The following is a 24,794-nucleotide window of genomic DNA, read 5'->3' as shown; positions in this document are numbered from 1 at the left end:
AGCCACTGAAGCTTTGTTGCAAGTTACATTTTCACGTGACGTGCATCCCTGGTTCCAGCTGGTTTGTTCGCTGATTGCTAATAAACCTACTTCATCTGAATCCAGTCTTCGTGAGTTTGGCTGTTTTATTCATCTTGAGTGTAAGATAGATCTTTTAAATTAGTTTTCTAGTTTAAATTTGTGAGCTAGCAGGGCCAATGTAGGTTGGAGAAGCAAATTATCCTACAGAAGACTTTCTCACAGTGAAAAACTTGCTGACTCAAAACAAAGCACTGAAAGAGAAGTGCCCTACTATAAATGTTAAATAAACTTTTCCTTACAGAACAGTATAGAAAATTATTGTGTTTTTCTTTGTGTAATTAGAGCAGTTTTTTTTAGCAAGACCTTGTGAATGAACTGTGACTGTAGAAACAATAACATACTAAAACAGTGGTAGCTCAGTTGGATGATGGATTACTGATCAGAAGGTCATGTGTTCAAACCCCAGCAACTGCTCAGATCTATAAATGAGATAAATGTAAGTTGCTCTGGATAAGAGTGTCTTCCAAATGCCATAAATGTAACTAACACATTAATATTAACCTGTGATATAACTACTGACAGCGCTGCTGTTATACAAAATTCATCAATCAACAATTCAACAATCAATCAACGGAATTGAGAATGCAACAGCACTGTGTTATAAACATTGATTAATTGCAATAATTACGCTGTGAACTGTTATGTACAGCTGCAAAATCCCTCTGTGGAGGGTTTTTAGAAATTAATTTTTAAATAAATGTTTTTTGTTAGAGTTTAGGAAAAAAAGTTACCTCGTCTGTGTCCCTGTTTTGGGATTTGACTAGAGCATGTGTATCACCACAATATTATAAATTCATAACACTTATCATCTGGAGATATATATATATATATATATATATATATATATATATATATATATATATATATATATATATATATATATCAGTAAGATTTATATATATTTTACAGTAAGAGCATCATATATCCATCTCTCATGTGCTTACTGAAAAATAAACCACAGCCATAGCCAGGTCACCACAGTTAGTCTTCATTACATAGTGGATGTGAACTGCAAAAAAAAGAAAGAAGAAAAAACAGAAAAGCATAATTTAATTCCTCAACAAATTTCTGGTAATATTTTCCTGACACAAATCTAATTAGCTGACTAATGCAGAGCTAATGAAGTCTCATCATGGCAGAGCAGAATATAGTATCTCAGTTTAATGTAGTAAGTGCTCATGGAAATTGTTTGAACTCGGCTGAGAAATATGACCCCGGTATAGTCACAAGCGGCTGTTATGGATATTCAGTCAGACAGTTAAGGAAAAATCATTAACAACAGTATTAAACACTCCCTGTTTAAGTCAGTGAGTTCTTTAAATGGGGTATTTTTAAAAAATAGATATGCTTTTCTTTACCATCTTATGTCTACTATAGATCAAAATGTTTATAATTCACGAATAGATCTACTTTAAAATATTTAATTATTTAAGCACTGCACTTAACTGAGGCTGATGGCTTTAATTTTAGGTCATTAATATTTAGCCCTTTCTTTTATATATATACATATAGGCTATTTATATCAGTTGAAAATGACATTTTGTTGAATAAAACCAAGAAAAACCTGAAAATTAAAACAAGCAATTAACATTCCACATAGTCTGTTATGGTTAACCTGGATATATCCCAAAAGAGCCTTTCACGTCATGGGATTTTAACTACTCTGGTTGGTACCACAATGAACTGAAATCATTTCCCAAAAGAACCATCCACAGGATGAGAAGATTTATTTATGGTATGAAATGATACTTCATTCAGAAACCAAGAAAAATGGCGGAAAAATAATAATCCATCAAATGACTCTTCTAAGGTGTTACACTTATGAACCTTTTCTTGTACATTTATTTTCAAGGTGTGTGTGTTTCTTTAGACATATAACACTTTTTTTTTTTGTCATTTATTTCCCCCAGAATAATTACACGTATGTTATTCCAATTTAGGAGCTCAAAAGCTTAGACCTGTCGAAAGCTAAAAGTGTCCCTGCAATAAGGAAAAGCCTTATCCAGTTGTTATCCATCACTCTTTACAGAACTGGCTGAAGAAAAGGGTAAATTATTGAAGAGGTACATTTTGGTTCTGTAAGTTACAGAAAATGCGAATGTACCATCCAGTGACGTACCTTAATTGAATTCTAAATGCATGACCTTCTCCAAAACCTCTAACTACAGATAGACCATTCCTAGTACTAATAATCCTCTTTTAATTTTTTTTTTTTTGTACAGAATTTATAATGCTTACTTTAATACGTTCCATGCATAAGTGGAGAAAAATGCTCTGAAACCATGCAGGAGCAGTATGGCACTGATCTCCACCCGCACAGCTGGATGAGGATGAGGATGAGGGATGGAGATGAAGGAGGTGGGGTTAATAGCTGCAGCAGTGAGCGCGGATAGTAAACTGAAACTCAGGACAGCAGGCGGCTGAGGAGCATCAGAGCCCCGTAACCTGGCTGAAATAAACCTTCAATAAGCCCAACGTGCCTTTATTCTGATCTGCGGTGGAGTTTAGGGCAGAATGAGGACTTTAGTGATGTGGATGGCACTCAGTGTGTGTGCGAACATCGCTGTGACGGCCTGCTCAGGTGAGTTCGGCCAGCTAAGGTTTCTCTGTCATTATTGACCTAATAGTATCTAGGAGATATGGATGTCTTAGAAAAAAGTACAAAAATGTACCTGTCACTGGAATGATTAATCTTTTGTACCTCTAGTATATCTTTTACATGGTAGTGTGATTGTAGTTTATCTTTCACAATTATTTACACAATCGGACCTTACAAGCTAGTCTTGTACCCTTTAGAGTATTACTTTAAAGGTACACAACGTGCACCTTTCCATGTTGCAATTTAGTACCTTTTTGTTTGTTTTTTTGCTCTGTATTGTATACAACACTCCAAATGAAACATAGTGATCTAATGTTAATTGTAAATGTTAAATGTTAATTGTATCTGGTATGCTGTGTATAGTTTGTCCCACAGAATTAACAGCTGAAGCATCCAGCTTGACATATAACATACTATGTGTTTATCAGGAGGGATTTACAGTGCGTTTAGCTGAACTGCATTATGTTGAGGTTTTTTTGCCATTAGAATGTAGGCTAAATGCAACTATAATGTGTAGCTAACCACAATCAAACCACAGTTTAAAAATAATTATAAAAACCAACAGCAAAATAAATTGATAAAAATCAATCCTGAAAAATATACAGTCAAGTCTCTTGTAAACACTGAAATCATTGAAAATATTGCAAACAATATAAATATAGGTAAACATTTCCAGTCACCAAAGAAAAAAAAAACATTTTTCAAACCTAATTCCAATCTTTTCCATTTGTTACATGATCCGATCAAATTCATTCTTTGTTCCGCTGATATCCCATCCACCATTTTTTGCTGGAATTGGCCCTATAGCAATCCTGTGTATTGGCTCGGTGCCATCTCTAGTAAAGGGTATTGAAATGTGATATATTGTATATCATATGGAAATATGGTATATTGTGTTCTACCGTAAGACATAAGAAACAGTAATAGTCTGTTTTTATTAGAACAAAAAAACAAATGGCTTCAGTGGTACCAAAAGTTAAAAACTGAAATTGAAATTACATTGAAAGAGTTTCACTGCAACAATCTGGAAAGTCTCCTGTGTGAGGATTATTACGAGTGTATTTTGGAATATTGGGGAAAACAAACTTTGGTTAAACATTGGAAAATCACATATACCTCATATATGACCACATTTTTTGGATATTTGATGATACATGAAAAAACATGTAAAAGCTGCAACTGCGCATGTGAACTCAAGTAAAGACATAATGTAAACACATTATAATAAATCTATCTATCTATATATATATAATCTATATATCTATATCTATCTATCTATCTATCTATCTCTCTCTCTCTCTCTCTCTCTCTCTCTCTCTCTATATATATATATATATATATATATATATATATATATATATACATGTGGTACAGGTATATATATATATATATATATATATATATATACATATATATATATATATATATATATCTATATCTATATCCATATATAATTATTTAAATAAATAAATAATTTGGAAGAATTTGCAAAATACAAATGCATGCGCTAAAGGTGAGATGTGAAAAACGTGGTGTGTTAACTGTTTTAAATACTCCTTGCTTCTTTTCTTTTTTAGTAGAATTTATTTACAAATTCATATTTCTTTCCTTTTCAGTTAAAAGGCTGGGCAGTAACCCTGGCCGGTTCGCCAATGCCACTTTAGTGCGCCTGTCTGAGTATTTAAGTGCTGGATATAAAAAAGGAGTGCGACCTGTAAAAGACTGGCGGGACTCAACCATGGTGGCCATCGATTTAATGGTCTATTCAATCCTGAATGTGGTGAGTGGAAGAACCGCTAAACAGAAATCAGTAGGATCAGGCAGGATTAATATTTGTTTAATTATAGTTTAAAATTGGAATCATTTCTGATCATGGATGAATGGTGTATAAAAATGTATGCTGTGTGCAATTCAGGATGAGAAGAACCAGGTTTTGACAACATACGTGTGGTACAGGCAGGTAAGATATGGTGAAATACAAGCTCACACACTTATGAATGCAATTTTCAAACCATCCAGATAACAATAATAATAATAATAATAATAATCATAATAATCATAATAATAATAATGTCTACTTGTCTCATATGAAGCAATGGATCGATGAGTTCCTTGTGTGGAATCCAGAGGATTTCGATGATGTTCGGCAGATCTCAATCCCGACGGCAAATGTCTGGGTACCTGATATTCTCATTAATGAATTGTGAGTACAGAGTTGATATTTCCCTTTACACTGTAGTTTGTTTCACTTTTCAGCCAACTTGTCAAGTAAACAATGAGTGATACACAATATATGGCCAAACGGTGGTAGAAACTTGACCATCACACCCATATGTGTTTTTTGAACATACCATTCCAGACTTAGTTCCTCCTTTGCTGTTATAATAACCTTCACTCTTCTGGGAAAGCTTTCCACTAGAATTTGGAGCGGGGCTATGGGGAATTGGGCTCATTCAGCCATAAGATCCTTAGTGAGGTCAAACTCTAATATCAGGTGAGGAGGCCTGGAGTGCAGTCGGTCTTCCAGTTCATCCCAAAGGTGTTCAGTGGGGTTGAGGTCAGGGCTCTGTGCAGACCACTTGAGTTCTTTCACTCCCAACTTGGTCCATGTCTTCATGGACCTTGCTTTGCGCACAGGGGTATTGTTATTGTCTTAATGCTACAGCATACAAAGACATCCTATACAATTGTGTGCTTCCAAGTTTGTGGCAACATTTTTGGGACGAACACACATTTGGGTGTGATTGTCAGGTGTTCACAAACTTTTGGCCATATATATGTTTGTTTTTTGTTTTTTTGTCTGTGCAAAATTCTTAAGCACATGCAAAGAAATGCTACAAAGAAAAGATGCCTTCAAAAATAAAAAATTGAATGTTTTTACATTTAAAAAATACTTTAAAGAGCAGTAAACAGCAATAAACTAAACAAAGTCAATATTCTCAATATTTGGTGTGACAACCCTTTGCTTTTTTAATTTTTTAATTGTTGTCTCAGGTAAGTATTACTGAGCATTTTGGAGAATTTGCCAGTTCTTCCCGAAACTCCGGAGGCTTCTTCTTCTTCTTCTTCTTTTGCATGCAAAACCCAGCAGCATTCATCATGTTTTTTTTTCCTTTTTGAAGTGATCTGTTACATAATATGTTGTGTTCTTTATTGACATACAAACATTTTTTTTTTCCCTGTAACATTTACATTTTTTGGTTGGAAAAGTTATGTATGGAAATATAAAATGGTTTTGTACCATTTGCACCATGTAGAGGTCATAAAATAAACATCTTTAACAATTTTTTGTACTAAAATATAGGGTGCATAAGACTTTTGCACAGTACTGTATATGTATTTTAAAAGTTTCGCTCTGGTTGAAATCTAAACCTCTATAGAAATCTGAATGTCTAGATTAAATTTGATTCATTGCAATTAGCCCAACCACCACTGAATAATATTTCAGAGTATTGCATAGACAACAGTACAAATTGTTCAACAACAACACCTTCTACTGCTGTATCTAATTACTTTCAATGGCACATAGAATTTTAACATTCTGGACTCCTAACGTTTTTGCTTTCTTAAAATTTCCTATGGGGATTTATCTATTTATTTATCGATTTATCCTTACAGTGTAGATGTTGGAAAGTCTCCTGACATTCCATATGTGTATGTAAGCAACGAAGGACTCGTGCAGAACTACAAGCCCATTCAGGTGGTAACAGCCTGCTCTCTCAACATCTACAACTTCCCATTCGACGTCCAGAAATGCAGCCTCACTTTCCAGAGCTGGCTGCACACTAGTAAGATCACCTATCCTAAATTACACAATAAGACCACCATAGTGCTGTCTCTCTGGAGAAATTATTGAATATGGCTAATTAGATTATACGTCTGCAGAAATCAGGTTTACACGAAACTGTGAAATGCTATAATGAAGAACCCATTGCACTTTCAGTAGTTTATTATGAAAATAATAATAATAAGGACATTTTTTCACAACAAGGTAACACCGTTTTAATTGAGCCCCGGCAAGGCCGTCAGCATTGTTCCTCTCTCCAGGAAGCAGCGATCACTCTGAATGAAGTGACCTTTAGCATTTCTCATCCTGTAGTTAATGACATCAACATCACGCTAATGAGGACCCCACAGGAAGTGAAAGACGACAAGTCTGTGTTCATGAACCAGGGAGAGTGGGAGCTGCTGCACGTCCTGTCCAAATACAAGTCCTTCAGTGTGGACAATGACGACTACTATGCTGAAATGAAGTTCCACGTGTGTACCACCTGCTCTCACTGCTCTCTATTAGAGTTTCCTCTGTTATGATACCACAACTAACATTTAAATATTTACACCATTTTCTTACTCCAAATTGAGTTGATCAAACAAGAATGTGCTACCCAAAGTTTACCACTTTATTTACTTAATGAAAAGTGTTTTTTTTTTTTTTTTTGTTTACTTGAAAGAAGCATTAGCTTTGTAGCTCCAGTGCAAAACTACAGAAGCAAACTTCAGATACCAAACATGACTTTACTGATTGATTACATTTGGGATGAGAGAAAGGTCTGGCCAAACCATGGCAATAAAAATGTTACATTTCTAGCTTTGTCACCACATTACTGGGAGATTGCTTCTCATGCTGCTACCCTCAGGTGGTGATTCGCCGCAGACCGCTGTTCTACACCGTCAATCTACTTCTCCCCAGCATATTCCTGATGGTGATGGATATAGTGGGCTTCTACCTCCCCCCCGACAGCGGAGAGAGAGTATCCTTCAAGATCACTCTGCTGCTGGGATACTCTGTCTTCCTCATCATTGTCTCCGACACGCTGCCAGCCACCGCCATTGGCACCCCTCTCATTGGTAAATGGTCCATCTTGTTTTGAGTAAAAAAACATGGATGGAATACTATTGCTGTGTGAAGCAGCATGACAGAGTGAAAAATGCCTGTCATTAGCCATGAAAGCTTTATCAATTATGAAAGTGTCATGTAGTGGAAATTGTCTTCATGTATGAATCAGAGTTGGAATTGTGTTGTATTTATTTGAACATGACCACTATATTATTCTTAGTGATGTGCAGCTCTCCCTCAGAAAAGAGATATAGGACCTACTCAATTATATTAGCCAATAATTATATATGCTAATATACATTGAGACACAATGTGATTCAGTATTATGCAAACAGAAAGAAATGGTTATCTATGAGGCCACAAGAACTATAATGGCCATGCCTTCTTCACTGGGACTGAACAGTACAGAGGCTACACCTCCTTAACTGGAACTGAAAGGTATAGAGGCCACACCACCTTCACTGGGGCTGACAGTTATAGAGGCCACACCTCCTTCACTTTGACTGACAGGTATAGAGGCCTCACCTATTTCACTGGGACTGACAGATATAGAGGCCAAACCTCCTTCACTGAAGCTGACAGGTATAGAGGCCACACCCACTTCACTGGGGCTGACAGGTATAGAGGCCACACCTCCTTCACAGGGACTGACAGGTATAGAGGCCACACCTCCTTCACTTTGATTGACAGGTATAGAGACCAGACCTATTTCACTGGCACTGACAGATATAGAGGCCACAGCTCCTTCACTGAGGCTGACAGGTATAGAGGCCACACCCACTTCACTGGGGCTGACAGATATAGAGGCCAAACCTCCTTCACTGGGGCTGACAGGTATAAAGGCCAAACCTCCTTCAATGGACTAACAGGTATAGAGACCACACCCCCTTCACTGGGGCTGACAGGAATAGAGGCCAAACCTCCTTCACTGGGACTGACAGGTATAGAGGCCACACCTCCTTCACTTTGACTGACAGGTATAGAGGCCAGACCTATTTCACTGGCACTGACAGATATAGAGGCCACACCTCCTTCACTGAGGCTGATAAGTATAGAGGCCACACCCTCTTCACTGGGACGGACAGGTATAGAGGCCACACCACCTTCACTGGGACTGACAGGTATATAGGCCACACCTCCTTCACAGGGACTGACAGGTATAGAGGCCACACCTCCTTCACTGAGGCTGATAAGTATAGAGGCCACACCCACTTCTCTGGGACGGACAGGTATAGAGGCCACACCACCTTCACTGGGACTGACAGGTATATAGGCCACACCTCCTTCACAGGGACTGACAGGTATAGAGGCCACACCTCCTTCACTGAGGCTGACAGGTATAGAGGCCACACCTCCTTCACAGGGACGGACAGGTATATAGGTCACACCTCCTTCACAGGGACTGACAGGTATAGAGGCCAATCCTCCTTCACTGGGACTGACAGGTATAGAGGCCACACCTCCTTCACTGAGGCTGACAGGTATAGAGGCCACACCTCCTTCACTGAGGCTGACAGGTATAGAGGCTGCACCTCCTTCACTGGGGCTGACAGGTATAGAGGCTGCACCTCCTTCACTGGGAGCGACTGGAACAGAAGCCACACTTTCTTTACATGGATAATGAAAAATAACAGTCTAAATAATAGTACAACAGTAATAAAGTTTAGTTCCTATTAGTGCTTAACATTGATCGTTTTTCCAATCCCATTTCCTTATGTCACTCATGTTAAAACTTGAATTAAAGCCAATTATTTACCAGAACATGTTTTAAATAGTTGCAGAAGTATCATGCAGTAAATATCAATGCAGAAACCGTTTACACTACCGTTGTGATATTTAGTGTGTGTATGTGTGTGTGTTTGGGGTAGGTGTGTACTTTATTGTGTGCATGGCCCTGCTGGTGATCAGCCTCACGGAGACAGTGCTGATTGTGAGGCTGGTGCATAAACAGGACCTGCAGACACATGTGCCGCAGTGGGTCAAGTACCTTGTGCTGGAGAAGGCCACCTTGCTACTCTGCATCCGCAACAAGAAGTTCTGCTCCCTGCTGGCACATGAGTCTGACCTGCCACGCTACAGGGAGAACAACATGAACACAGGTGGGCATGCAGAAAAGGTACAGTGGCAAAAAAAAGTTGTTAAAGGTGTTTTTCTACTGAACATTAGAAAAAAGAATGAACACAACAAAAAAACATCAACAAAGTGCTAATTTAAGTACTCCATGAAGAGGTAGGTCTTTAGTCAATACCTTACTTTATGGTGCCATTAGCGATCTACAGTATCTATTTTGGTGCTTAATTGTATATATTATATTAGAAATGTTTCATTTAATGACAGATCTGATGTCCAGGGAGAAGGAAGAAGAAACCGCTTTCACAACTGAATCCTTTTCATTCCACAGCTCCATGCTTAAGTACCATTATTTCCTGCTAGTACCACTCTGGAGCAAAACTTAACAAAAATTTGCCTCATTTTGCAGGTTATAAAGAGCAATTGCAATGTATATATATATATATATATATATATATATATATATATATATATATATATATATATATATATATATGAATATGTATACAATGTATATCCAACTGCTTATTATACAGCTGTTATTTAGTAAAAAAAAAAAAAAAAAAAAAAAATTCGGACATACAGTTTTAAAGTACCCATATTATGCTATATTAAAAGTGCCTAATTTTGTGCCTGATTTTGTTTTAGAGATGTGATACAAGAGGTTTACATGCATCCAAGGTCAAAAAAACACTTTAATTTTCACATATTTTACATTGCAGAATTGTCTCTTTTTCTCAGTGTCACAAATGATTCTCTCAAGGATCCGTTCACTCTAAACTTCTCCTTTCAGAGCGCCTACTCTGCTCTGAATGGTCAGATCTCCCAGTCTGTTGTGATTGGTCTACCGCTTACAGCGAGTGTCGGAAAGGAAACGCCCATTACCACATCTCAATTTCAGCTCAGTAATAATGTCGTCGGTTTTACATTATCAACATATTATAATACAGATAGTCCTCCACTGTTTACTAATGACAAAGTCTCGGAGAAAGAAATCTTTGAAATATAGCTATGTAATCTCAATTAATTGACCGAATTTTAGGGAATACTTATAAATAATTAATCGTACTTACAGGTTGTGATCCAGAGGTGCAAGATGGTCCAAAAAAAATGGGTATGGCCTTGTCTTTAATGAATAATCGTTTCGCAAATCCCGTGTTGACTTCAGCTAGATTTGAGAAGCGGTCTTCATTGAAATGACAGGAACACCAACAAAGGTCGGAGTTGAACTGCTGTGGTATCGTTTTAAAATGAATTCTAACCACTGACGCTTTACATCCTCATCCTTTGGGAGTCCATGCAGGCGCAGAATTTTTGCAGTGCAGAAAACAACGTCTTCTAATCATGCCGACAACAGGAACCTAATTCTTTCAGGACGCAACTACAGCTGTAGTGTTTGAGGGTAGTTCAAGGTACACGTTGTTTGCGAGTAGCCGATGAAGACCAGAGGTGGGGTTTTTTGTTACAAACCTACATAGGTTTGTACAGGAAGTAAGTCTGGAAATACTGACGACTCGTTTCAGGCTGTTCAGAATTGGTTCTTTCTTTTGGGAAGCAATAACTCCATTCGCAGTGCACTTTGATTTTTGAAACTTTGCAGACTTTTTACATTCACAAGCAGCTTTATAACACACTACATGAAAGGTAATATCTGAAAAAACATAATAGGAGCACTATAAGAGCTCTGTGGGGTTTCTGAAAATGGAGGAACCCATGGAGGTTCAGTTTCCCATAGTTTCCCACTGTCAGTCAGACCATTTGCGGTTTATGGTTTAACCATTAGTTATACAGTTAGTTTTTCGTTAGTTTTAACATGCAACTAGATTATTAGTAATTTATCAACACAGAAAAGAAATGTTTATATTCCTAATGGTTTGGTCTTGTTTCCACTGTCAGTCTGCTGTGACATAAAAAGCTAGTTAGCTTAAAATATCAGTAGCGTTTGTTCTATCAACTGGAGATTGTGAGTTTGAATCCTGATGATGGCACTGTCATCTGCGATCGAGAGTCCAAGAGAGCATAACTGGCGGTGCTGTCTGGGAGGGAGTCCCCTGTCAATCACAGTGACTCTAGCCAATCATTGGCATCTGTGAGCTCATGCATGCAGAAGAGGTAGTGCTTTACTCAGAGTGTGTTACGCTGCCCTGTAACACAGCATGAGCAGCAGTTCAAAAGATGTGGTTGGCTGACTTCATGTGTCTTGGAGAAAGCATGTGTTGGCCTTCACCCTCCCTCTCTGATTGGTTGCTATCATATGTTAGGGGAGAGCTGTCTGGCAAGACCAAATTAGAGAGAAAATGAGGGATTAAAAAAAGGTTCCTTGAAAAATGGTTCATTATATAAGTGGAATGACACCCCCTATTATTTATTCATTCATCTTCAGAAAGTGCTTTATCATGGCAGAGAATCACAATCCACATGGACTCAGGGAAAACAAACAAAACTCCAACAGACACAAATCAGAACTCAGGATTGAATTTGAGACCCTGGAGCTGTGAGGCAGCAATTTTCACCACCATGTCACCCGGCCCCCCGTTAATGTCTGATTATTATGTTGTTCTTCATCAATAGCTAAAAAAATGTTTAGCAGAATAAAATGACACTTACCACAAACGTAGTCAATCAGCAAAGACACGTTGCAAAGACATGATGCTAACGTAGCTAAAAACCAAGGAAGTATTCCGGGTGTAAATTCAAACATGTACTGTGTCTATGCAATATCTTTTTGGCAAGTTAGAAATTTTCAATGAAGTAAAGAAAATATTCCTCCGAATACCAAACATGTTAAACAGACAAGTTGTAACCTTTTTGTTCAAACTTACAGTTTTGTTATCTTTTGTGTAATTTGTGCTTAGATTGAACAATGGGTATTTAGTCTATCAAATTTTACTTTCTCACCCAAAGGACTCAAATTTATACAATCACCTGACATGACACTCGCTGATGGCTGTATGAATCTATAGTCTGGGCTAGAAAGAAATCAGCCCCAGCCTCAATTCTTCAAAATAATTCACTTAAAAACATTTGTTAAGATGGATGCCAAAAATGAAATCCGTGTATCTCTGAATGGCAGGCACATAGGCCTGTTAACCCATTTATACCATTTAACCCATGAAATATTTTAAATGATCTATGACAATAATATAGAATAAATAGAGTTTGACAAGGTGGGGGGAGGGCACGGTGGCTTAGTGGTTAAGCACTGCTGCCTCGCACCTCTAGGGTTGGGGGCTTGAATTCTGCCCCCGCCCTGTGTGCATGGAGCCCGCATGCCCCCCTCCACACATCGCATGCTGTTGCCCTGCGATGGGTAGGCACCCTGTCCAGGGTGTCCCCCACCCTGTGCCCCTAGCTCCCTGGGACAGGCTCAAGGTTCCCTGTGATCCTATGTAGGATAAGCAGTATGGAAAATGGATGGATGGATGACAAGTTGGCATTACTCAAACCATGGGCATTATTGTTGAAATGTTCCCCCTTTGCAGCTATAACAACCTCCATGGTACTGAGAAGGCTTTCCACTAAATTTTAGACCGTAGCTGTGGGGATTTGTGTTCATTCAGCCACAAGAGCAGAAGAGTTTGGACACTGATGTCTAGCAAAAGTCCTTTCATGAAGTTGGTATTCTGATTCCAAAAGGTGTTCACTGGGGTTGGGTCAGGGTTTTGTGCAGGCCAATCGAATTCTTCCACACCGACCTTGTTAAAGCATGTCTTTATGGACCTTACTTTGTGTCATGCTGGAACAAGTCTGGGCTAGAAAATTGTAATGCTACAGCATACATAGACATGCCAGACAACTGAGTGGTTCCAACTTCATGACATCAATGGATGTTATTCTCAAGTGTCCATAGACCTTTGGCTACATAATATATCTGTTTTTCTGTTGCCAGTCCGCTGTAACCACCACCACTGTGACAGCTCCAGAGACATGGATAGGAATCTCATTATGGGACTTCCCATTCGGGACAGCACTCCTCCAGTCATGGACAACATCCTACACGAAGTCTCATCGATCCGGCAGTACTTAGAGAAGAGACAGGCATGTCGAGACATCGCAAAGGAGTGGCTGCAGGTGGGCTATGTGCTGGACGTGCTGCTCTTCAGGGTCTACCTGCTGGCCATGCTGGCCTACAGCATCACCCTTGGCACACTCTGGTCCGTCTGGCAGTACGCCTGAAAGATCAGGGAAATGCTTCCTTACGCTGTCTCTCTTCTTAAAAGCAGTTGTTGTGTGTTGATAGTAAACACATTTGTGTAAAAATGACATACACTCAATACACACAACCGGTGTCCTACACCAGAATTGCTAGTTGGTGAAGCACAAAGTGTGCTAAGACTGCGGTAGGTGTGTCAGCGCCACTCAATGCGCAACTCAACAATTTCAGCTTTTATTGCAATATATAACCGCTGATGTCACTTTAAATGTCGGATAAAATGTTTGGTTGTGTACAAGTGTGTGTAAGATGTGAATAAGCATTATAGAAATCGATCAAGTCGGAACCTTGAACCAGAGCAAATAACCAGCATTCGTGTCTGTAGCTACTATGCCGTATCTGAAAAGTCCCTTGTTTTTCCACATACTTTTTTTCCATATTTCATTTCTCACATGATTCATGATTTTTTTTTTTCACGTTTCTTTTTAAACACATCATTTCTTTATTTTATTATTCATTTTGTCACATAAATTTTTTTTTCTACATCTGGGGCATGTGGTTTAATCTTTCGCATGTGATTTCTCATGATTCATTTACTTTTCAAATGGATTTTATTTCTCCACATGTGATTTCTCAAACAATTCATTCTGACATGATTTTCTTACCTAACTTCATTTGATGTTCATGTGTCAATTTTTCCACATATAGGGCATTGATTTAAATTTTCACATTGCTCACATAATCACAAGTGGAAAAAACATACAGTATGGTCACATGTGAAATGTCAACGTGAATATAATGCTATGAATATATTTATGAAGACTGTTAAAGATGTCACATTTTGAACTTCTGTCATCATCAACAGCAATTCAGAATGGAGTCATTTTGTCATACGTACCTCGCTGTTGCATTTTTACCATCATTTCTATTCTCTGTGTATGCCTTAATCGTTTTAATGACACCGTCTTCTTCTCTTCATTGAAGTGTGTACTGAAATGCAATGTATCTAAAGTGTGCAAATGTTGTCTTTTAATGGCAGATAATATCCAAAAATATCTCAATGTCTTACATACCTGTGATCATACACATGCTGATTTGATGTTTGGAGTCTTGCGTTTGCTTCTTTAGTTTTACACTGAAGCTATGAGGCTAAGGTAGCTAATATGTAAGAGAAGCTTAGAGCTAGCAGTTTAAGTCTAAATCAACTCACACTCATCTCAGAAGACATACAGTAGTTTGGCTCCATAGTTGCATGTGTACATAAACAGTTACGTAAAATAATAATTGCTCCAAAAATACATATATAAATATCCAAAACAAACTGAAACTATATAAATACCTGAATCACTTCTAGCATACAGTTCAATGCTAGCTGATTCAGATGCTAGCGTGGAATAAGAGCAAAGCTGATTAAGAAAGCAACTCGGCTTCAAGATGGCTGCCACGACTGTTTTTAGAGCTGTGACGTCCTTTTGTAAAATTTTTTAGATGACTGTGTATTATATAATGTCTGAAGGTGTAATGATTTAGGTTTAGCATTAAAGGAAAATTCACCCTGAATTACTTGCATATTAATCATTATAATAACACATTATATTCAATGTCCAAGATTAATTTTGTAATCAAATTTTGAGTTGATTTATTTATTTATTTTTTACATTTCTTTCATCATTATGCTGGTCTAATTTCACTTACATTACCCACAGTGCTGTTCAACTATCTGCTGATAGTATTGTCAGTGAGATTTACGCTGTGTTCGACTTACAGACATCGGGATGTCGGAGCTCGGAATGACTTTATATCCAACCTCTTGGCATTCGAGCTACAAAGTGGGGAAAAAACCACGGATGCCTACATGTTTATCTTTTGTTAGCATCAAGCTAGCCAACTAACTGTGATGAGTATATTCTTCTTCTGAAAACAGCAATCTGTATATTAAACGTTATAGATTTAACAAGCAAATATCAATGTATGTTGACTGTTCTAAAGAAAATACTTATATTTACAACATAACCCATTTAAACGTAAGAAGTGCTGCTTTGTTTACTTGCTTGCAGCCATGTTGATTTGATGTCACTTGCCGAACTCGGAGGAACTTTAACTAAGGAGTTCCTGAGTAGAAATTCTCAGCTGTTCCCAAGTGCAGCATTAGCCCTTGCTTCATTTGACCTAAACAATGCAGCAGTAATTTCTGCTCCTCATCGGTACACTCTGCTCAAACAGATCTGATAATACGGCCATCGATGCCATCATGCTCGTCATCTCGTATATTGCTAACCAGACAAGCCACGTGCGTCTCTGATTTACTGTAACTCAGCGCAACTGTGTTGTATAGCTGCACTGCATTCTGGGAGTCCAATTCTGAGTCTCATTAATATGATGTATTGAATGTCTCTGGAAAAAGCGCACCGTGACCATTATGTTAAAGATTGTCAATTTGTTTATTGCTCTCCTATTAAATGCCATTTTGATGGCACAAACAATGTCTCCCTATGACATCAGCACTGCACACAACCGCTAACTTCTCACAGGAATAATGAAAACAGAGCCCCAACCAACACATTCGTACCACAGTCACTAAATACATCACAAATATTTCAATATAAATGTAATTTGTTTCAGAGTGGACTTTTCCTTGAAGATTTTGCTTATTTGTTAGCTGTATTAGCCGAGGAGCTTTTGTGAATAACTAAAGAATCAAACATGTCATGGTTGATTGACTACATTATGGTTAAGAAGGAACAATCTGCCTTTAACTGGGATCACCAGCTCTTTCCTTGATTATATGGAAGTTAGGTATTATTAGTCGCCGTAGGACTAACCCTAAATGTATTTATAGTAAAGATTTTTGCAACCTCACCAGGAGGCTTATTGTGATTGGATAAATGGCACCGACACCCTAGATAATTAAAGGAAAAATCAGTTAGATGGACAATGGCAGCATTGATCACAATACAATCAATGCGACATCATCTAGGCGGCCTGTCGAATCACGCTTTCTGCAATTCACAAGCCATTATCCCATCGGCCAGGGCTGTAAAACAGTTAGCAATTTGATATACTTATTGCTACAGTTAGTCTTTAAAGCCCATTAAGAAAAAACAACAACAACAAAAAAACAACATATACATAGACGTACACTCCAGTGTGAAAATTGGGTCGCTGAAACCTGTTGGCAGTGCATGTCATACTCAATCACCACCACTAGAGGGCTATAAAAGCCAAAGATCATGCTGTGAGGTTGCTTTTGTCTGAGGCCATTTCAGAAAGCATGCATAAATAAATCTCATGGGTTGAAATAAGAAACAGGACACAGTGATTAGTAGTTTTGCGATGAACACCAATTACGAGCAGGTCCAACATAGAGTGTAGCCAATTAGCAAGCAAAATTTATTCAGATGGCATTTAGGAAAAACAAACAAACAAATAAACCAACATCTGAACGAACGACTTCAGTAGGTTCCTTTAGGACATTACTTGTGTTCTAAATTCACTTGTCAATAGATGTCCCCAGGCTGCCGGTTGAGTCACAGACGCCTACAGGCATGGCTTAGCTGCAGAAGGATTTGGACACGACAACGTCCACAATTCATCGCATCACGCTCTTGTCCATTAGATCATATCTGGGTCAAAGAGTACCTAAAAGATGGGACCCCTTTGGCCAGCACACAAAGGCTATTCAGCGGCAGATTCACATTCACGCCAGACCTCTGTCACGGTGTGGAGAGTCACATGGCCTGCGTGGCAGCCCAGGGTACGAGCTAGGATGCTTCTTAATGATAGTGAGATTTAAAAGAAGTAGGCACCTTTAATGTGATTAGACTGATCTGACGCTGACATATAATCAGCTTTGTGTGTAAAGAAAGAAAGGAGTTAATCAGCCCTGGGGTCTCTCCTAGACATGCTCACTGAGACATTTGATACTTTTAAACAATCCATTTCTTTTTCAGTACAAAGCAAAGGAGCCTATAGTAAAATACAGAAACGACATTACTATTTCATTTTACTCTGACATTTACATTTCACATGTCCAGATCAAGGTATAAATTGCATTTTCGAGCCTTCCTCTTGTATGACACGCTCACATTGTCCACACAAGTCCTTATCCTACTTTAATTGGAAAATAAATGCACACTGCTGTGTACATAATCCTACACACACTACGTTACACACACCAAATCCCACTGACAATTTTATTATTGTACCAGATTGTAGTTGTTTGTTCAGATGATTCCTCGGAGTCTTCTGAGTAAAGAGCACAAAAAGCTCACTGGCTCTATGCAACTTAGGTTTGTATGCTCCACTCGTCTGCTTTCTGGCGAGAACGAGAGCTCTTTTGTTTGAGGCTATTTCTCTCCAAATGGTAATCAGAGCAGGCTGTAATGGCAAGTCCTGCACAGCTAATGCTACAGTACATGTGCAACTCCCCTTCAGTAAGCAAAGCACTTATCCAGGGTATCCTGTATTTTTCCACTGCAGGAAGAGAAACGAATGCTCATGGCTCAGGGTTTTTATTCCCTTTATAATACACAGCTGCAGGTGGTTCTAAAACGAGCCCCTTTATGTTTCGTTCAAAACATATGAAATCATAATGATATCATCAGATACTGCACAGCATCTTGGAAGACACCCTGTAACTTATTACAGTACTATACTGCAAGTATAGTAGATTTAGTAGTAGGCCTGGTTAAAGGTGCTGTACGTAATGTTTAAACATGGGTCTTGACTTATTTCATAATCAAAAACATTCCAAAAATACTGAAGAAAAACTGATTTGCAATATTGCAATATTGTTGTTTCTTATTTTTGAGCTTCTGCTTGACATTTTAACGGCCCTGAAGTTAGTCCCACTCCATTTCTCGAAATGGCTACTCAAACAGCATAGAAATGGTTTGACACGACCGATTTAATCGTCATTGCAATTGACCTAGGAGACCACAGAGGGCTCTCAAATCCAAACTGCTTCTTTAAATGACGTTTAAGCAGCCTTCTGTTCAAACTTTAACCTTCAACCAAACATTATGTGCACATTCTAACAGCTATAAATAGGTGTTCCCTCAATTTTTTTATGTTATTTGAAGACTTGACATTTGAAGTTCAAAAGACATAGAAATGGAGCTTGTTACCAAGAAACCACAAAACACAAAGTTACAACTTTACACCTGAGCGCCGACACGACTTGAGTTTTCCTAACTGAAAACTTCACCATATCAACGATTACACACATTATTTACATCTATTGCTATGGAGTGCCCGCTGTACAAGTTTTATGTTGTAGTCTACTGTTGTAGAAAATGAATCAATACCTTCTGACTAATCAAAATCAAGAATTCATTCAACAGGGCTGTGGTCTATGTCTAGTAAATGGAGTTCGATTCATATAAAAATTGAAATGTTTACCAATTATTATAATAATAATAATAATAATAATAAAAAACATAGAAGTATTAATGTTAAATACTGAAATTGGAAGGAAAATCAGCTTTCCTGGTGCTTGGCCTTAAAGTCACATAAACTCATATCAACTTGATCATAAAGCACCTTGTGTTAACGGACATCAAGGCCTATAACACTTAACAAAACAGGTAAAGACATTAAAAAAAAAGCCAGACAGACTTAAGTCCACTTTTTATTTTTTTTTTCTAACTGCAGATTTAAGGAATACAACTGAACATTGTTATTGTATGAGACTCATAAATAAAAATACAAAAACAAACAAACAAAACAAAAAAAAAAAATCACTACAAAACCATCTACCGTTAGTATTATGTAAAAAAAAAAAAAAAAAAAAAAAAAAAAAAAAAAAAAAAAAAATCTCTCACTATTAAAGGCACACGATTTACTTAGTAACAACATTGAGAAGAAAACCTGCAGCATTAAATCTCTTTAATTTCTTTTTTTATTTTTTTTTCCACACTCCATCAGAGAACACTGAAATGTTACAAAGAGATGTGTCTGATCCTACACGGAAAGAAAAACTACATCAGAAACCGACGCCGATATCCGTAGCACAGTTGCCAGAAAGTGGTGCTACAAAAATAGCATGTGGCCGGAAAAAGACAAAAGGACCGTTTGCAAAGCTGAATGCAAATTAATTATTATTATTATTACTTTTTTATACAATTGACAACAAACAGAAAAGAAAAAAAAAATAATTGGGCACCTTCTAAGATTAGGCTAAGATTAGGTGCTGAGGTAGACGTAACTAGAACAATTCAAAATAATTATAAAAACAATTTTTTTTTAGTACAAAGCAACTGGACTGGCACTTGTGCTGTCACAATAAGGAAAAAAAAAGATAAGCTGAAATGGGATACAGTAAAGGTGGGAGATGAGAGTTAGAAAGAGAGAGACAAAGAGAGAGACAAAGAGAGAGAGAGAGAGAGAGAGAGAGAGAGAGAGAGAGAGAGAGAGAGAGAGAGAGAGAGAGTGAGTGAGAGAGAGCGAGAGACATAGACAGAGATACAGAGTGAATTAGAGAGACACTTTGTTACATAGAAAAGCTCTGTTGCGCTTGGTCCGACAGGGCGATTGGTCCTCAGTGCTAATTTAAAAAAACAAAAAACAAAACAAAAAAGGTCTTGGTGCTCCCAACGATTTCATCTAGACCTCAATGGCACATGCATGGCAACACGGCATGAAATGTCTACTCTTGCTAAAAACACCACACGCGAACACAGTGAGCCAAACTCCAGGGATGCCAGGATGACACTCTCTTTATACACGCCGATAATATAAGTACTCGAACCAATATAACAGTGATGTCAAGCTGGGGCAGTAAAATCAGCGTACAAACAAAAAACACCATTATCAGCTTTAATCAGCAAAACCTGTTGCTGATATGAACACGATTGAAGAACCAGTGCTAACATTTTTGACTTTAAAAAAAATCTCTTGAGAATTCATTCCAAAGAATGTTTACCTTGTTTATTTTTTGTGTACAAAATACAATAACTACTCAGAACCGGATATATTTAGGTCAGTAATGAAAAAAAAAAAAAAAATAGATCCTATAAATGATCCAATAGCTTCGCCCACATGGACATTATTATTATTATTTTTTTTTAAACAATCAAAAAACCACAATGTGATCACAATGGCATCCCTGGAGCTCTAAAGACACCGATTAAGTTTAGAAAAATACAGAAACGAAGCGGATATCGATGGACAATTTGAACAATTTCATTTAGGCACAAATATTACAGAAACATCAGAGTAACATCGAGGGAAGAACTATATCAATGCCAATATCTTTTAATCCTATAGAGAGAAAAGTGGCATAGAACATTACGATTTAATTAGTGCATTCGACACTAATAGTCTCTCTTTCTCACACGTACACACACATGTACACTTTTACACTCGTACTCCATGGGGAGGAAATAAAAGAAGGTATAGAGGACAGTGACACTAGTGTGTGGCTTAATATCTGTTGTTGTTGCCCAATATGAAACACTTATATCCACCATAATATTTTATGCCTCTTACATTGAGCTACTTAGACTTGCTTCAAATCTCACAGGAGGGCAAAAGTTCCCCCAAACTCACAGTGTTTTCCAGAATACTACAAGACACAAGACAGGTACATTACTCAACCCCCCCACCCCTCTTTTCAGTCACTTCAAGTAACAAAAAAAAAACCCCAAAACAAAATATTGGCAACATTGATTGTTTGAAATCGTAAGTACGATTTGTGGCGAATTGATCATTGGCATCACAATACATTTCTCTCACTTTTTTTGTTTTGTTTTTGTTTTGTTATACTTACAAAGGAGACATTTGTGGCTGATTTAGTCCTTCACCTACAATGTATCGACATCCAGAAAAGCAACACTGAACCACAACAACGTTCACACACTTATGTCCAACATTACCAAAGAGGAGCAAGGCAAAAAAGTCCAACCAGAGAAGAACAATGTAAAAAAACAAACAAACAAACAAACAAACAAACCCGAACAAACTACAAATATTTGCCCTGCTGAAACCTCAACAAATGGAAAGGGGACCAACACTCGATACAAAAATATCACAATTTTATATATCAAATGGCCTCTGTTGGCTCTTGCTCAGGACTACACTCATATAAAGAAACGTTGATCGACAGGATATCATTTTTTTTTTCCTTTCTTTCATCCTCCATTACCACTTGCAGTCCCAATTGTCCAACGCACAATGCACAGCTGCATATGACCTGTTCTTAGCGGTTCAGGCTTCATGAACCATCTTTTTTTTTTTTTTTTTCACATTACAAAACTACAATTCTATTCACATATTTTCAAGTTTAATTTTTTTTTTTTTTTTTTTTTAAACTTTAAAGTACTACACTCCATTGATTCCATACATATCTCATAGATCAACTCTTACCCCAAGCTTAAGGCTTCAAAATCTCTTCTCTGCTCTTAAAGAAAAAGGTTTGGGGTGGAGGGGGACAGGTGGGTGGTCAGAGCAAATAAATGCTTGTTTTTTTTCCCCCCACTTTATCCATCATTAATACATCTCGACCCTTTACATGTCACTTCCAAATCTCAACAGACGGAAAGCATGAGATGAAAAGTTGCAATAATTCAAAACTTCAAACACAAAAAAAATGTGCTTCTGCTAAAAAAAAAAAAAAAAAAAAAAAAAAAAAAAAAAAAAAAACACACGAAAATAACAGAAACAAAACTTAGAGGTAGCTTACAAAAAAAAAAAATGACCAAACCCACAAGCTCTTAAACAAGCAGGGTTAATAAAAAAAAATACCAAGTTTGGTAACAATAACACAATAATAATAATAATCTCATATCACCGTGGCACATCGTTTTTCACATCTCCTCTGCAAAACATAGCAGACAGACATAACATGCGCATGTAATCAAATACACACACACACACACACACACACACACACACACACACACACACACAAAAGAAGAAACGAAGGAAAAAATTTAAAACAAGCACATGAGGTCACACAAAAAAAAATACGAGGTAATTCAAGCACAATGTGCTGACAAATCAAGGTAAAATAGGAAATACAGACATAGCAAAGGAACAAAGCCATACAAAGAGTTGATCTATTCTTTCATGGTAGCCCTCTGGGCTGGACAGACCAGACAGGCCTCATTCCTCCCATTGGTGAAATTTGCTTTCACTCATCTCTCAGATATGTGGAGACCAGTCCTGTACATCACAGTGCCCTTTAGTGTCCAAGCCACTGGCAAAAGCAGCTTTAGTCATTATTTTGGTCTCTATATCAGAATATACACAGCTGATTAGATTTCTAGTGCGCTCTTTAATGTAAATGTACTGCTGAATCCTGCTTCGAAGCTGATTATTTTGTTTTAAACTGATTTCCTGTCATGTACTTCATGGGAAAGGAACTAAATGAGTAATAAATGAAGCCAAAAAATGTCCAGTTAATATTAAATGAAAACGTACAGCAGAAGTGTAATGTGGCACTCGATTATGTTGTATGAGAAAAGAAAAGAAAAAAATCAAACAGTAATTGTCATCGTAATATGTGCAATGAAGCTACGAAAGGCTATGATGCAGAGACAGAGATTATGTTGCGAAAACTGAAATGGCATTTATGAATCGCTGGTTTGTATGCTGGTTAAGCCAATAAACCCTTAATGAATGTCAATCAAGCAAGAAGGCTCTACGCACCAAGGATCTGTGGTACATCAATAGAAAAATCTTTACAAACCCATAAACAGGATCAACAGACAATGATCTGCTGTACTGTAATACAGATGTAAAGGTATCTTCCTGGCAGATGTAAGTGCTTGCGACACCTCCTGGTATGTCTGAGAAGTTAATGGGGTCAGTTCGTAGCTATTAACCAGGGGATAACCAGGAGTAATTATTCTAAATATAAGAGGGCGTGATTTCGAAGATCCCCGCCTGATACAGTGGGAGAATCCTTAGTGAGTTGAGCACACTTCCTGTTTGAGTCACGACACCATCACAACACAACAGAACGCAATACTACAACATGACAACGCCACCATACTTAAGTACATTTTTTCCCCCCCTTGTCCTGTCTCTTTTCAACTTTGCCTTGCCCAGCCCTGCCGCCGAAAATGTAAACATTCCCCCCTTTTTGCTTCCTCCGTGCATTCCATTCTTAAGCTCTCCCACCCCCGATCCCGATCCCAATCCCAACCCAACCCTACGCAGGGCTCGGCCTCAATCACACGTAGCACAGGTACAGATAGGTCTTCTCGATCCTCCAGTCTGGCGGGATGTCCTCTGGCTTGTGGCCCTTCATGTGCTTCTGCATGGTGGACAAGCTGGGGCAATACTCCAGGCAGATGGTGCACTGGTAGGGCGAAGCGCCGTTGTGGGTGCGCAGATGTTTGATCATGGCCGAGTAGTCCCTCGAGCGCTGGTGACACAGCTTGCACTCGAAAGGCTTCTCACCTGCGAGGAGGAAAACGCAAGATGTGTTCAGAGTGCCTAAGGACAGACTGCTGTCAAAGTTACCTAAGGTTTGGCCAAGAACTAAAATGAAACCTAGATCCAGACATTTGCCTCAATAGGTAGTCGAACAGGATGTAATCTGCTAAATAAAGAAGACAGCAATTGTAAGAGGATGAAAATGAGACCCCAAAGTGTGAGCGCTGGCAGTCAGAGCATTAGCAGTGGAATAACGATATTATGTTTAATCTGGTCGGCCAAATGAATCGGAATAAGAAGACACTATATTAGCCAACAGAGCACTGAAGAGTGGAGTATATTTTATTGCCTAAACAATGCCGTCTGGATGCATTGCTTCATCCGGCATTGGGAGGATAAATACGCTGCAAAAATGGAATTTCAAGAACGTTAAAAAAGCCTTGTTTCTGGAAAGTCGTATTTTTGTGTAAAAAGCTAAATGATCTTGTCAAACATGTTTTGCATTAGAAAAATAATCTCATTTTAAGAAAATATATCGGCTAAGATTGAGCAAGATTTAACCAGTAACAAGATACAACAATGGTTTGCATAATATACCAGAGGAACAAGACTGTTTTCTTTATTTTAAGACTAGGACCACTTGCACACTTCAATTTTTCAACTAGGCAGCTGTG

At 38.0% G+C, this 24,794-nt stretch overlaps 2 protein-coding genes across 3 annotated transcripts in view; one reads left to right on the top strand and one right to left on the bottom strand.

Moving 5' to 3' along the window:
- The first annotated feature begins 2,363 nt into the window (after window positions 1-2,363).
- Window positions 2,364-17,511, top strand: htr3a (5-hydroxytryptamine (serotonin) receptor 3A). Its single transcript, XM_053687966.1, has 9 exons — window positions 2,364-2,439; window positions 4,297-4,460; window positions 4,596-4,640; window positions 4,774-4,883; window positions 6,299-6,468; window positions 6,780-6,940; window positions 7,318-7,528; window positions 9,386-9,616; window positions 13,477-17,511. The coding sequence occupies exons 1-9, from the start codon at window positions 2,364-2,366 to the stop codon at window positions 13,761-13,763; spliced, it is 1,455 nt and encodes a 484-aa protein (XP_053543941.1). The 3' UTR covers window positions 13,764-17,511.
- Window positions 17,512-19,527: 2,016 nt separating this feature from the next.
- zbtb16a (zinc finger and BTB domain containing 16a) overlaps window positions 19,528-24,794 on the bottom strand; it is a 111,218-nt gene continuing 105,951 nt past the window's right edge. For both annotated transcript variants that reach the window (XM_017492930.3, XM_053687701.1), the window contains exon 7: window positions 19,528-24,144. In XM_017492930.3, the coding sequence (XP_017348419.1) occupies window positions 23,915-24,144 (230 nt within the window). In that variant the 3' untranslated portion in view covers window positions 19,528-23,914. The remainder of the gene's footprint in view (window positions 24,145-24,794) is intronic.

This window comes from Ictalurus punctatus, chromosome 18, assembly GCF_001660625.3.
Source record: "Ictalurus punctatus breed USDA103 chromosome 18, Coco_2.0, whole genome shotgun sequence".
Taxonomy (NCBI): Eukaryota; Metazoa; Chordata; class Actinopteri; order Siluriformes; family Ictaluridae; genus Ictalurus; species Ictalurus punctatus.
Note: the sequence above shows the minus strand (reverse complement) of the source record. Positions and strands in the feature narration are given on the sequence as shown.